This window comes from Eublepharis macularius, chromosome 13 (genome assembly GCF_028583425.1).
Source record: "Eublepharis macularius isolate TG4126 chromosome 13, MPM_Emac_v1.0, whole genome shotgun sequence".
Taxonomy (NCBI): domain Eukaryota; kingdom Metazoa; phylum Chordata; class Lepidosauria; order Squamata; family Eublepharidae; genus Eublepharis; species Eublepharis macularius.
The window spans coordinates 61,282,507-61,295,956 of NC_072802.1; the positions used below are offsets into that span (position 1 = coordinate 61,282,507).

Here is a 13,450-nt window from a genome sequence, read left to right on the forward strand (position 1 = left end):
GGCCTGGGCTACAACTATGTTGATGATAACATGGAGAACAAGATACCATGGAGACCTTTCTAAGGCCACGTGACAGGAAGCATCGAATAAATGAAGCAAGCAAACCAAAATCAGAGGTTTTCTGTCAACAGATTAGGATGTTGCAAAGTTTCAAAGAACTGGGTTGTTCTGCACAAGATTTTTTCAGCAACACAGAACTCAAAGGTCCTTTTTACGATCACGAGCCAACTTACAGTTGCAACCGAGTCCATCCTTTATATTTTCTTCAGAGAAGCGGTCCACGTAACAGAAAACCGACAGGTTCCTAGAGAACTCGTCAGCCCCCCAGTCCACATGAACTTTTTATACGTTTTGAATTCTTTATTATCCAAGATCAACATCAATGCAGCAGAACCACAGCAAGGGTGCGGGTTTCTTTTTTTCTAAAGAAAGAACCTGAAGGGGGTCGGGGCGTATAAGGACGTGTGTACTGGGTTTGCCAATTAAACGCAAGAGAAGGAAAGAGATGGGGGATACAATTACGGCTTTCTGTAAATTACTTCATGTAATTAAATCTGCTTCCCTAAATTACAAACCATTTAGCTCTTCTTTTATAACAATGTAAGCAATGACCAACAACCACCTTTTTATGGAGCCTGGTGCCATAAAAGTTGTTAGCAACAAATTTTTCTGCCTCTTCATTTCAAAGCAGTCGTCGTAATGAGATCCATTCATGTAGACACTGGAAACTGCTCTAAGGAGAAGAAGGGAAAGGGGGGGGAGTGAGGGGGGCAGCTTTGTTCCCCAACAATCTGCTCCAGGGCTAAAACTGTATTTAACCAACCGTGGCCTGTTTGAGCCTTATTGATCAGTTAATGAGCAGACACAGGAGTTAACAGCGTTCTGCAGAGAAGGATTATTAAAATGAAGCCTAAGCTTTTATATATGCAATATAACAAAGGCAAAGAAAATCATTTCACCTTTTCTGAAACGGATAGATTTGGGGCAAAGGAGTTTTTTCAAGAACGGAAGGAATGTTTCTGCAGCAGAGAAGACCACCATGGCGGCGGGGGGAGGGGGGCACAGGGTATTAAATGCCCTATGCATCTCAAGCAGTTCATGACTTTATGCCCTATACATTTTGACCCAACTGCTCTCGAGATCCATTGCGTTCTGAAACGTATTCCATCCTCATCAACCCAAAGATCCCTGTTGCGTGTAAGGGTTATTCCAAAACACAAAGCCCTTTTTCTCTGCCTTCCTGGGCAGCCTCCCCACCCCCCACATACAGAAATCCCCACTTTGTCTTTGGGAGGGGAGTTTTTGCTGACTGCCACTTTATCATTTTTCCATATGCCCTCACTGTTCAAAGTGGTTTACAATAAAACCCAAATAAATTAAAGCTGGCCAGAAATATGATGTATTAGTCAAAGTACCTGAGGAGGTAAGAGCCCTGTGGCGCAGAGTCGTAAGCTGCAGTACTGCAGCCCAAGCTCTGCTCACAACCTGAGTTCGATCCTGGTGGAAGCTGGGTTCAGGTAGCCGACTCAAGGTTGACTCAGCCTTCCAGCCTTCTGAGGTCACTAAAATGAGTACCCAGTTTCCGGGGGGGGGGGGGGTAAGTGTAGATGAGTCAACTGGGGAAGGCAACGGCAAACCACCCCGTAACAAAAAGTCTGCTAAGAAAATATCATGATGCGATGTCCTCCCATGGGTCAGTAAAGATTCGATGCTTGCACAGGGTACTACCTTTACCTTTACCTACCTGAGGTGCATCCTTCCCCCCCTCTCCACCCCATCCCGTGTTACATTGTCTCTTACAGTGAGAATGCTATAGAAGACACCCCCCCCCCCATTAAGGTTTTTCATGAGTAAACCTGGAGGATTCCCTGGGCTCAGTCCTCCTTAATTTCACTCCCTCACACATGGGTCGTTAACCTCTTTCAAGAAAAGCAAGAGATCATTTACATTTAATTGGTTAATTGTGAGCCAGTTTGGTGTAGTGGTTAAGAACAGCAGGACTCTAATCTGGGCCGATTCCAGACGGCCCTCTGCATTCCGAAACGTCGCGCGGAAAACGCGAATTATTGCGTTTTCTCGCATGAGTTTTGCGTGAACGTTTCGGAATGCAGAGGGCCGTCTGGAATCGGCCCTGGAGAACCAGGTTTGATTCCCCACTCCTCTGCTTGAAGCCAGCTTAGGTCAGTCACAGCTCAGAGCTCTCTCAGCCTCACCCACCTCACAGGGTGATTGTTGTTGTGGGGATAATAATAACATACTTTGTAAACCGCTCTGAGTGGGGGTGGGAGGAGAGACGAAAGCTCATACCTTACTACTAATTTTGTTAGTCGTATAGGTGTCACCAGATTGTTGTGAGGATAAAATGGAGGAGAGGAAAATTATACAAGCCAATTTGGGTTCCCTCTGGGGAGAAAGGTGGGATATAGATGAAGCAAATAAATACAAATAAGTACGCAAACCTCTGTCTCCCAGGTCCCAGTCCTACATCCTAACCACTGCACCACAGCTGGATTACAAACTGTGTTCGAATCAAGGGTACATTTCTTCTCTTCCCTCCAAACAGAACTGGGAGGAAAGATCAACAATGACACTTTATTACATTTGAATCATGTCTTATTTTTTTTAGTGCTCCATTGCGAAGTGAGAAAACGGATAGCACATACGAACATGGAGGTCTCGGTTCAAAATCTGAACTACAAATTCTACCAGCAGCCTTCTGGAAATCCCACCTTCTCAGCCCAACCAGTTTCAAGGAATTGTCGTAAGGATAAAATAGGATACCCCCCATATATATTGTCCTGAGCATAAGGGTGGGGTGGTACATAACCAGCTTTTCCTCCACCCCCTCTTGTTATTGGGTCTTGATGTTGTTTCCTTGATTTTATACGGAACACATTTCATTCCCTTCTTCTTCCTCCTCTCCACTTCAGCAACACACACATTTCGCTCATACACAGCTCAATTTTCAAATGGGTTTTCTTTGCAGGAGAACAGCTGCAGGAGGCAATTGCATTTCACAGGTGCGTGAAATTGTCCCATCTCTCTCACCCAGTCGCTCTACTTCAAGAGGAAAAAATGAAAACCTCAGAGCTGGAGAAAACTGAAGGCAGCAGAAGCCGTAGTTTCTGAAACTCGGTTATACGGAAGGGCTTTATACATTTTACAGAGTTTCACCTTCCAACCATGCCATGCCGCATTAGATTTCTTGTCTTGAGCCAGCCAGGCTAGGGGGATGGATCTCAGCCGGGGTCCTTGATCCATAACCACAACCACCTTTTCCCCAAACACTGTACATTCCAATTGTCCTAATTTAGTCAGGAATAATCACCCCTCCTTATTTTAATAGCTGTCCCTTACAAAGCACTTTTGCCTTTTAAAAATCTTTAGTGAGAATTGCTGGAGTTGTAATTCTTCGAGATTCAGCTCCCCCCTCAAGCACTATAGAACTTAAATTTCAGAGTGGAAGGCATATGGCAACGCAAGCATATGAATACTAAGGCACCATGCAACATACAATGATCATGAACTGTGGATAACCAAACAACCTTTAGTGCCCCATATGTCAAAATCTCCCTGCACATGGAAAGCTGAGACATCTAAGAGAAGCTTCTTCTAGAGTACTGTCAGATGGGACAGCTTTCCATGTGCAGGGAGATTTTTGACACTATGTGCATTCGGTGGCTGGCCCAAGAGAGGACTAAGAGTCTCTCTACACGAGACGCCTCAGTGTGCAGTGTGTGTTCATTAAGTGGAGAGAGAGACAGAGAGAGAGAGAGAGGCAATGTTAGCCGGGAACATAGTTTAAAAAGACAGAGCTGGAGGAGATTGCTCCTCAGAGGTTTTGTTAATTTCATCTTCACCTCCCTGAAGGCTCTGTCAATTTCACCTCTCCAGTCTAAAACTGTGTGGGATTGCAACCAGAGGGCAGGGAGGAATGGAAATGGCCTGTAATTTCATAGCTCCGCTGTATAGCAAAGCATTTGCCCTGCCGCCGGCTCTGTCTTTTTAAACTACCCTTCCCAGCTACGATTGAATCTCCTGACATGTGTTCTTCATGTGTCAGATGTCTCGTGCAGAGAGACTCTAAGGGCCAAAGTACAAGTGATGAATGACACAGGTTGGACACTTGTCTGCTTCCCTCAAGTTTTGATGGGAAATGTAGGCAGCTTGGCGGAATGTTGGACAAGTGACAGTTGAAAACTCCGTTGGACAGCAGTCGGAGAGCCAAGTTGCAAGACCAGGATGCCTACATTTCCCATCAAAACTTGAGGGAAGCTGACAAGTGTCCAACTAGCGTCATTCATCACTTGTAGCTTGGCCCTTAGTCATGCCAGAAAGAGATCATCAGAATCAACTCCAGTGGCAACATATAAACATGAGCATAGAGTTGCCAACCAGAGGGTGGGAAATTCCTGGAGATTTGAAGGAGGAGCCTGAGAAGGGTGGGCTTTAGGGAGGGCAGGGTCCTCAAGATGGTATAATTCCATACAGTCTACTCTCCAAATCAGCCATTTTCTTGAGGGGAACTGATCTCCGTTGTCTGGAGATCAGTTGTCATTCTGGGAGATCTCCAGGCACCACCTGGAGGCGGGCAACTCTACATGAATACCACATGGTGCACAGCCAGACAGTCTTCATATAGCAACTGCTGAGGTGCCTTAATGAATTCTGCGTAAACTGTAGTACAACAATTACAGTTTTCTATTACATCTTCAAACCAACTACACATCTACCCTTCAGGCTTCTCATAGGATAGACACTGCAAACTAAACAAATATAACATACAGAAGATGGAGCAAAATCTTCATAAACATGTAATACCTGGGGCAGGCTTGGGCACAGACCCCTTGGGGTGTGAGAAGGAGTGTTCCAGGAGAGTTTCTATTTCCTCTTTATTTTGAAGGTTGTGCACCACCATTTTCTCCTCTTACCTCAGGCATCAGCAGGCCCAGATGAAAGGGTTGCTTAGCAACTTGTGCTGCTCTTCCTTCTCCCAAACATGGGGAACATGGTTGCACTAGGCCCAACGGATGCTAGGGTGGAGTGTCAACATGGAATAAAACAGCCAGTTTGCTCTCTGGGCCAGCCAATGTTGGAACCCTTTGGAGTTCCCACTCCTTCCCACAAATGCTTCCATTTAGAATTCACCGGCTGTTTAGCAAGCCAAATATCTCTGGTTTCTCTTTTCTTCCCCCCTCCGGACGGACTCTGGAGCTGTATGCTAGGCAGTGTATAAGAAGCTTTAACACACCAGGATGAATTCTGTTAAATTAGTAGGGCTTCCCGTAGGTGGTGGTTTCAGTCCCTCCTTCCCCGCTGCCATGGCTATGTTATGCCCAGCAATTCCCCTGCACTTTGCATTCCGCTTTCGGCACCAAAATGCCTAACCGGGACTTAAAGCAGATTTTTAAATTAGTTCCTGACAGCGCAAACAGATTGCTATTGATTGAAATGAGCCTTATTTTAGTTCTTTAGATGAGCAGCCCTAATGACTAAATACTGTATTGCCCATTTCAACACTTTGTGCTGGGACTCCCCAGTGGTTTCTTAGGCAGCTGTGAAATCTCTTTGCTTGCAGATTACTAGGAGAGAACAGGAGACAGCCATCTGTGACTGCAGAGCGTGGCAGCTTCCAGGCTCAGCTCAAGACTGACAAAGAAGACATATGCTCCAACCGTCCCCATTTACCAGGGACAGCCTGGTACCTGTCCCTGGGCATTACTGCCCCTCTTTTTGCCTTTTGGGGATGTCTAGCTGAAATCTTGAAGCATGAGTTGCTGCTGTTCTTCTTCAGGGCTTAGCTTGCTCTCCCCAGGGTGTCTAGATGTTAAATCTCAGCAAAGGGGACCCAGATGCATTTCTAATGTGGGTGCCAAGACTACATTTGGATGCCAAATTGAACATTAAATTGGGAAATGCACAAACTCAGCTTGTGTCAGCTTTTAGCAAGGAGACTGAGAATTGCTATCCACTATGTGCTTTTTTATGGCTGGGCCAAAGAGAGGGCAGAACATCTGGCCAGAGAGAGCACATCTGAAAGCAAATCCCCCCCCCAGCCAAAATTGGGGCAAAACAAGATGAGAGATCCATGAGGAAGGTAAGCCTGAAACCTCTTAATGATGAAAGGTAAGATTTGCAATGAAACCATGGGGCGGAGGAGAGGATCAACTTATAGATTATTTTTAAAATCAAAAGCCAACAGAGGGGATCCTTGGGCAGTTATACACAAGTCCTCCTATTCACATGAAATAAAGTAGAGTGGGGTGAGTATCTTTGTAAGCAGCAATGGAGTCCACTGGTGAGAGGGGCTAAATCTGGCGCCCTTCAATGGTTTAGCCCTTTTAGTTTCTTAAGTGCTTTTCTGCCATCTCTGCTCCAATGCTAGAAGTGTGTCTGGCTGGGAGAAAAATGCGTCAGCAACAGATAGAGGCAAGTGCTTTCTTCCATATGTGTAAAGTTCACCAAGGAAGATCGCTAAGGAATGTGGCAGAGCCCTTGAGAATTTCTGTCCTGTTGGGCAGTGAGAACAAATTACAGCTTGAAATGTGTTTCCACTGAAACTGATGAAAACAAATATAAACTAAAACCTTTTAAGAACAACTATTAAAAAATTCTAATCAAGTTTCCATGAATCCTTCCTCCCAGGGCAATGCACCTACACTCTGAAGACTAGATTCTTGCTGCTTCGGAGGCTATGAACAACGATGAAGAAATCTATGAGAAGAAAATGTTGGCAGTCATTCCGATGGTGAAACCAATCTTTGAGACTGCTAATTAACTTGAATGGAAAAATCAATGATAACAAGGAAAGCCACGCAGTCATCAGTGACCGATTCTCTTCTATTTCTTCCTCTTGCCCCAAATAGGAGATCATCTCTGAACAAAAGTCAATCTGAAGTGTCTTCAAAACACTGCACCCCAAAATCAGAGGTCAGTTTAAATATCACACACTGTGGTCAGATTGTCCCCTGGACCATATTCTGAGAATAGCTATCATGCAACATGGGCTGATTCCGCACACGTTGGATAATACACTTTCAATGCACATTATCAATTGTTTAAGGTGGATTTTTGTTCCGCACACAAAAAAATCTGTTCCAAATGATCTATAAAGAGGATTGGAAGTGCATTATCCAACGTGTGCGGAATCACTCATGGTTAGAAATGCAACAGCAGATTCTCAATGGGAAGTCTGACAAACCTAGAATCAAAGAATTGGAAGGGGCCTTACAGACCATCTAGTCCAACCCTTGTCTGATGCAGGAACAGTCTAAAGCATCCCTGAAAAATATTCATCCAGCTGCTCTTTGAAGGCTGCCAATGAGGGGGAAGCTAACACATACCTAGGCAGCTGAATTACTCTTAATGTGAAGAAGTTTTCCCTAACGTCCAGCTGGTACCTTCCCTTCCGTAATTTAAACTTGTTACTGGCCCCTGTGAAGTGCGGGAGCATACCTGCCGCCTGGCACGATGATGTCACTTCCGGATGTGATGTCATCATGCCTGCCGGGAGTGCATGCACACTAAGTGGCAGGTCAACCCCGCTCCCGCCGGGAGGGTAAGGGGGCCTGGCAACCCAACCCGTGTAGATGGAATGAGACAGCGATTTTAACTCGTGAGAAGGGAAATAGGCATCAGCTTGACCGCTGTAGGAGACAGGAAGCTGGAATATGCTGGCCCTGGTCTCTCCCAGAGGGACTCCTCTTCTGATTTCAAGTAACGAACACAGGAGGAGCTCGGCCCCAAAGTCAAGCAGGAATAAACAACAGCAACAACTGCAGTTCTATACCTCTCTTCTAGAAAGATTAGTGCCTCACTCAGAGTGGTGAACAAGTTAGTGTTATTATTATCCCCACAATACAGCTGGGGAGCCGGGGCTGAGAGAAGCGACTTCCCCAAGGCCACCTACTGAGCTCATGGCATTTGTGGGATTCAGCCAACAGAGTCCTGATTTGCAGCCCAACCACGACGCTTCAGGGAAGCATTATGCTATTTGATCACACCAATTTTACGTTTTTTTCCTGGATCTTCCATACATTTCCTTGCAAAGCCAGTTAAACACTAGAGGAGTCTCAGACTGGCCCTAGCGATTCCATAAACACAATAAAATCAAAAAGAGTCCAGTAGCACCTTTAAGACTAACCAATTTTATTGTAGCATAAGCTTTCGAAAGCTTATGCTACAATAAAATTGGTTAGTCTTAAAGGTGCTACTGGACCCTTTTTGATTTTGCTACTACAGACTAACACGGCTAACTCCTCTGGATCTATAAACACAATACGATTCTGATAGTTTTTCCAAACATATGTATACCTTTTAAAATCCCACCAATAGAGTTGATGTAAGTTCTACTATTGACAGCGCTGAGAACTTGGTACTACAACATGCAACACGGACAGCGGGGATGGAGAATTGATGCATGGAAAGAACAGAATGCTCGTAATAGATTTCAGCCACATTATTCAAAGGATTATTGGAAAATTACAGTGAAGAGAGCCACAGCTTGGCTTGAGCGAACGAACAGGCAGCGCTCAGCAATTACCAGGCTCTTTGGGCTGGCTTGTTAAAATGGCCAAGTGCAGGAAGCAGAATGGGGGATTAGGACCTTTCCATTTTAGAAGAGTAATCTTCAAAGCGCTCAGGGCCAGTGTCTAGAGTCAGCATGCTCGGGCCCTTGCCAAGGCCCCAGTGCCCTAGAAGAGCCACCTATAACCGCTAACCCAGCAATCCCAGGGTACAGAAGCAGCGGCCGCTATCGCCTGCCCCTTCTCTCCAGTGACAGAAGCAATTGGGAGCAGCCGTCACTGCCAGTGCCCATAAGGGGAGGGCAAGTGAACAGCCGTGGCCTCCTCCCATCACTGTCGCTGGCTCAGCAGCCTACACACTCCTGTGCCCAGAGGCATAAGCCCATGGGCACAGGCCAAAAGGCTTTTTTTCCTGTGAGCTCTTAACCTGAGAGCTAGGCTAAAAGTTGTCCAGAAGATTCGCAGAAAGACCTGCTTAGTCATCCAAAGCCTCCCCTCCCTTTATTGTTTAGCTTGGGTTTTTTCTCCCTCTCTGCATGTATTGTGCTTTAGGTCCCCACGGGGGAGAAAAGTGGAATATAAATACGCTAAATAAATAAATGCCCTGACCTGGATAGCCCAGGTGAGCTTGATCTTGTCATATATCAGCAGGGTCAGCCTTGGTTAGTAATTGGATGGGAGACCTCCAACAAAGACAAGGGTTGCAGAGGCAGGCAATGGCAAAAAGGTAAGGTAAAGGTGGTCCCCCTGTGCAAGCACCGAATCATTACCCATGGGGGATGTCGCATCACAATGTTTTCTTGGCATACTTTTTACGGGGTGGTTTTACTGGGGGTAGCCTTCCCCAGTCATCTACACTTTACCCCCAGGAAACTGGGTACTCATTTTACTGATCTTGGAAAGACGGAAGGCTGAGTCAACCTTGAGCCAGCTACCTGAACCCAGCTTCCGCCAGGATCGAACTCAGGTCATGAGCAGAGCTTGGGCTGCAGTACTGTGGCTTACCACTCTGCGCCACGGGGCTCTTAGGCAATGGCAAACCACCTCTGTTAGTCTCTTGCCATGAAAACCCCATCAGGAGTCGCCGTAAGGCAGCTATGGCTTGAGGGCACTCTCCACCACCAAATAAATAAATAGTTGCATCTGCATGGAGGGGGACCCACCAGTCACCATGTAGCTAATGGTGTGCCAGATTTGGGGCCAGCCTGGGTTGGGAAATTACTGGAGATTTGAGGGTGAAGCCTGTCGAGAGTGGGATTTGGGGATCTCAGCAGGGTATAATGCAATAAAGTCTATCCTCCAAAGCAGCCATTTTCTCCACAAAATAGTAAAGAGTCCAGCAGTGCCTTTAAGTCTAATCAATTTTATTGTACCATAAGCTTTCGAGAACCACAGCTCTCTTCATCAGATGCATGACAAAGAGAGCTGTGGTTCTCAAAAGCTTATGCTACAATAAAGTTGGTTAGTCTTAAAAGTGCTACTGGACTCTTTTCTACTTTGCTACTGCAGACTAACTCGGCTATCTCCTCTGGATCTATTTTCTCCGCAGTATCTGATCTCTGTAGTTTGGAGATCATTTGTAATTTCAAGAGATCTCCAGGTTCTATGTGGAGGTCTGTAACCCTAGGACAACAGTAGAACAGAGGAACCAGGCACTCATTTCCCCCCTACTTTGCATCTGACATAACATGGACTTCAGGCTTTGCTCGGGAAACATCTGCATAACCACTTGCCTTCTAAAGGAAAGCTGGACTCAACCTTCTTGGTTGGGCATCTCAGGGCCATTCTACTACACCAAACAAACACGGACTCGTGTTTGCCACTGAGCTCTACAGGAAGCTGCAAGTGATCCCGGTTCTACCGCGGGCATACTGGTAAAACCGAATCATGCTCAAACATGGCATATGCATATTCATGTATACATGCTGTGTTAATTGGGTTTTTTAAAAAAACTCCCTGTCTAACACAAACAAATCTATAAAGATAGATGATGAAAATTAAAGAAATGAGACTGTGGACAAAAATATATCCCATACCAAAAGTGATAAATCAAAGGAACGTTTGCTCATCCCTAACGCCAACCCGGCTCGCTGCAGGCTCGCAGTGGTTCCTTCATCAGGAACAGCAGAGAGAGGAAGCGCTTGCTGCTAGCTAGACAAACACTGTTACAACCACAGAGCTATCAAGCTGATGACCGAGCGCCGACTTCCCCCCACAAACGTCCCAGAAGAGCAGCTGTAAGTGATAAATGGCCTGCTGCCCCCCCCCCCACGCCTTTCCCTTTTCACCTCCTTAGCTTTGAACAAACATGTTAGTTCAAGCAAAGGCTGTTGGGGGCTGTCCCCATTGTGCTCGACTGGCAGGCCAGACTGCAGCCGGAGCTGCCGTTTGTTAATGCCTTGTCAAGTTTTGAATGCACGGGGAAGCTGCTGGTGCAGAGAGGGGAACAGCCCAAATCTTTATGCTTCTCACATTTCCTAACCCCCTCCTCACAGTCCTAAATTTGCCGCCTGGCAACAGGAAGGAAGAGCCGAAACATGGAAAGCATACTAAGACTGTGTTTGTCAGCTCACGCACACATGCGCGCACGGTACAAGGACTCAGAGCCACAGCCCTCTCCATCAGCTGCAAAACCAACCGAGTCTGATCACAGTGTGCATGATTCCAGAATTTACCGCATGCTGGGCAAGGAAGAAAAGCATCATTTTTTCCTCTTCCGCAGCTGAAGTCCCTGGCTGTGCACCTGACTTTTGGAGGTAGCTTGCTAGAACTGTGTGACCCAACAGGCCCACAGAATTTCCCTCGTCAAGCTGACTCCTTGTGAGGCGCATAAGCACCCAAGTTCATGGCTCCGTCTTAACACACAATGGGGCCAGTGCTATGACCTGTCTGGTTGTCAGGTTTGATCCATACCACCCAGATCATCCATGGCTGCTTCTCAAGGATACAGCACATGTCGCCCTAGGACATTTTGGTACCTCAGCACCCTCTGCAAGACCTTTTGCTCTCCCCTCAGATCTCCACCGCAGGATCTGAATCACCTTTGGTTGCCCTGGTAACTACCTATGGCCTGGTTTTCCACAGTGAGTAATTTGGCATTTTGGAAATCTTTAAGCCTAGGAATTCAAAAGCTATATACATATTCGTCATTAACAAAACATCAACAGCTAAGGAGGACGAAGACGCAAGAAGTTTCAGATACATTTCGATGCAACACGCTGGTGAAATCAAAGAAACACGAACAGACAGGCTGCTAAAGTACCAAGCTGGTTTAATAATTCTTTGGAGGAAAGCATTTCTCTAGACAATTCAGTATAGATATACTGTCGAAGGCTTTCACGGCCGGAGAATGATGGTTGTTGTGGATTTTCTGGGCTGTATCGCCGTGGTCTTGGCATTGTAGTTCCTGACGTTTCGCCAGCAGCTGTGACTGGCATCTTCAGAGGTGTAGCACCAAAAGACAGAGATCTCTCAGTGTCACAGTGTGGAAAAGATGTTGGCAGGTCATTTGTATCTACTCAGGAGGGGTGGGGTTGGGCTGAGTCATCATGTAAGAGTTTCCCAGGGTGTGGAATGCTAATGGCGGGAGGCTTCACTGTATCCTGAGGAGGTTCTTTTGCATATGGATTGGAAGGAAGGACACTGAGAGGTCTCTGTCTTTCGGTCAGGACACTGAGAGATCTCTGTCTTTCGGTGCCACACCTCTGAAGATGCCAGTCACAGCTGCTGGCGAAACGTCAGGAACTACAATGCCAAGACCACGGCGATACAGCCTGGAAAATCCACAACAACCATAATTCAGTATAGGTTCCACAGCAAACTTCTCCAAGTGAGATGCATCCCGAAAGTCATTACTCTTTGTCACATCCAAGCCGAAGCAAAGCGGCAAAGGCAGCCGGTAAGTCTCAGCCTTACCTGCTTGTGGACTTTCAAGAGGATTTTCTTCTTCACCCTCTCCTTGCCTAGATCCGTCTCTCTCCCTGAGCTCCCAGCGTCATTATTATGGCCATTTTCACTGGGCTCAGCCGACATGCAGTTTTCAGATTCTCGAGGTTTCTTTCCTGGATGTCTCTCCCATTTTTCCTTTCTCTCCTGAGGCTTCAACGACATGTCCTTCTGTGGTAAGGGGGAAAAGAAATCAGAAGATTTTAAAAAAAAGTCTTTATAAAATAGTGAACAATTCAAATACACACACAGAGATATCTAGTTCCCAATCTTATTGGACACATTCTTCCAAAACTGATTCCACCACAAAGTACGGCAGAAAATAATCAAGGGATGAATGTTCAGCAATGCCTATGAAGGGGTGGGACGAGGCAGACAATTGGATCCAAACGGTTCTCAAAGGCCCCCATCAAGTTACAAGAAATGAACTAAACGGGATGCAACCCCAGAACATGCCGAAAACAGAAAAACCTGTCTCCCATTGCCAGATACTGGAATACTGTAAGGACAGGCAATGTCCTCCTTATAGTGCAGCCCATTTACTATTTCCATTTGCTGCAATGGAGGAAACTAAATCAGGCAGGCTCTGGAGCGGAGGCAAAAATTGCAGCCATAAACCTCCCATTCAGACAAAGTCACAGCTTTTCCAGGAAGTATACTTCTGTGGCTCCTGGCTAGCAGCTTATAGATGACAGTCAGTATTTTAAAAAAACAGTTTGAAATTCCAGCATGGTGTATTGGTTACAGTGTGGGACTAGGGATCTGGGAGACCCATGTTTGAATCTCTGCTCTGCCACAGAAGCTTGCTGAGCCAGTCATACACTCTCAGCCTAACCTACCTCACAGGGCTGTTGTGAAGATAAAGAGAGAACAATGTACGCTACTGTGGGTACCCCACTGGGGTGAAAAGTTAGGTATTAATGAAGTAAATAGATACATGAATCTTACTACCTAGATTTTTTTGACTGCTTTATCCAGCT

At 46.1% G+C, this 13,450-nt stretch overlaps 1 protein-coding gene across 16 annotated transcripts in view; it reads right to left on the reverse strand.

Annotated features, from left to right (window-relative positions):
• Nucleotides 1-13,450, reverse strand: part of FBRSL1 (fibrosin like 1) — a 910,549-nt gene that overhangs the window by 645,063 nt on the left and 252,036 nt on the right. For all 16 annotated transcript variants that reach the window (XM_054995767.1, XM_054995768.1, XM_054995762.1 and 13 more), the window contains exon 2: nt 12,441-12,641. In XM_054995767.1, coding sequence (XP_054851742.1) covers nt 12,441-12,641 — 201 coding nt within the window. The remainder of the gene's footprint in view (nt 1-12,440; nt 12,642-13,450) is intronic.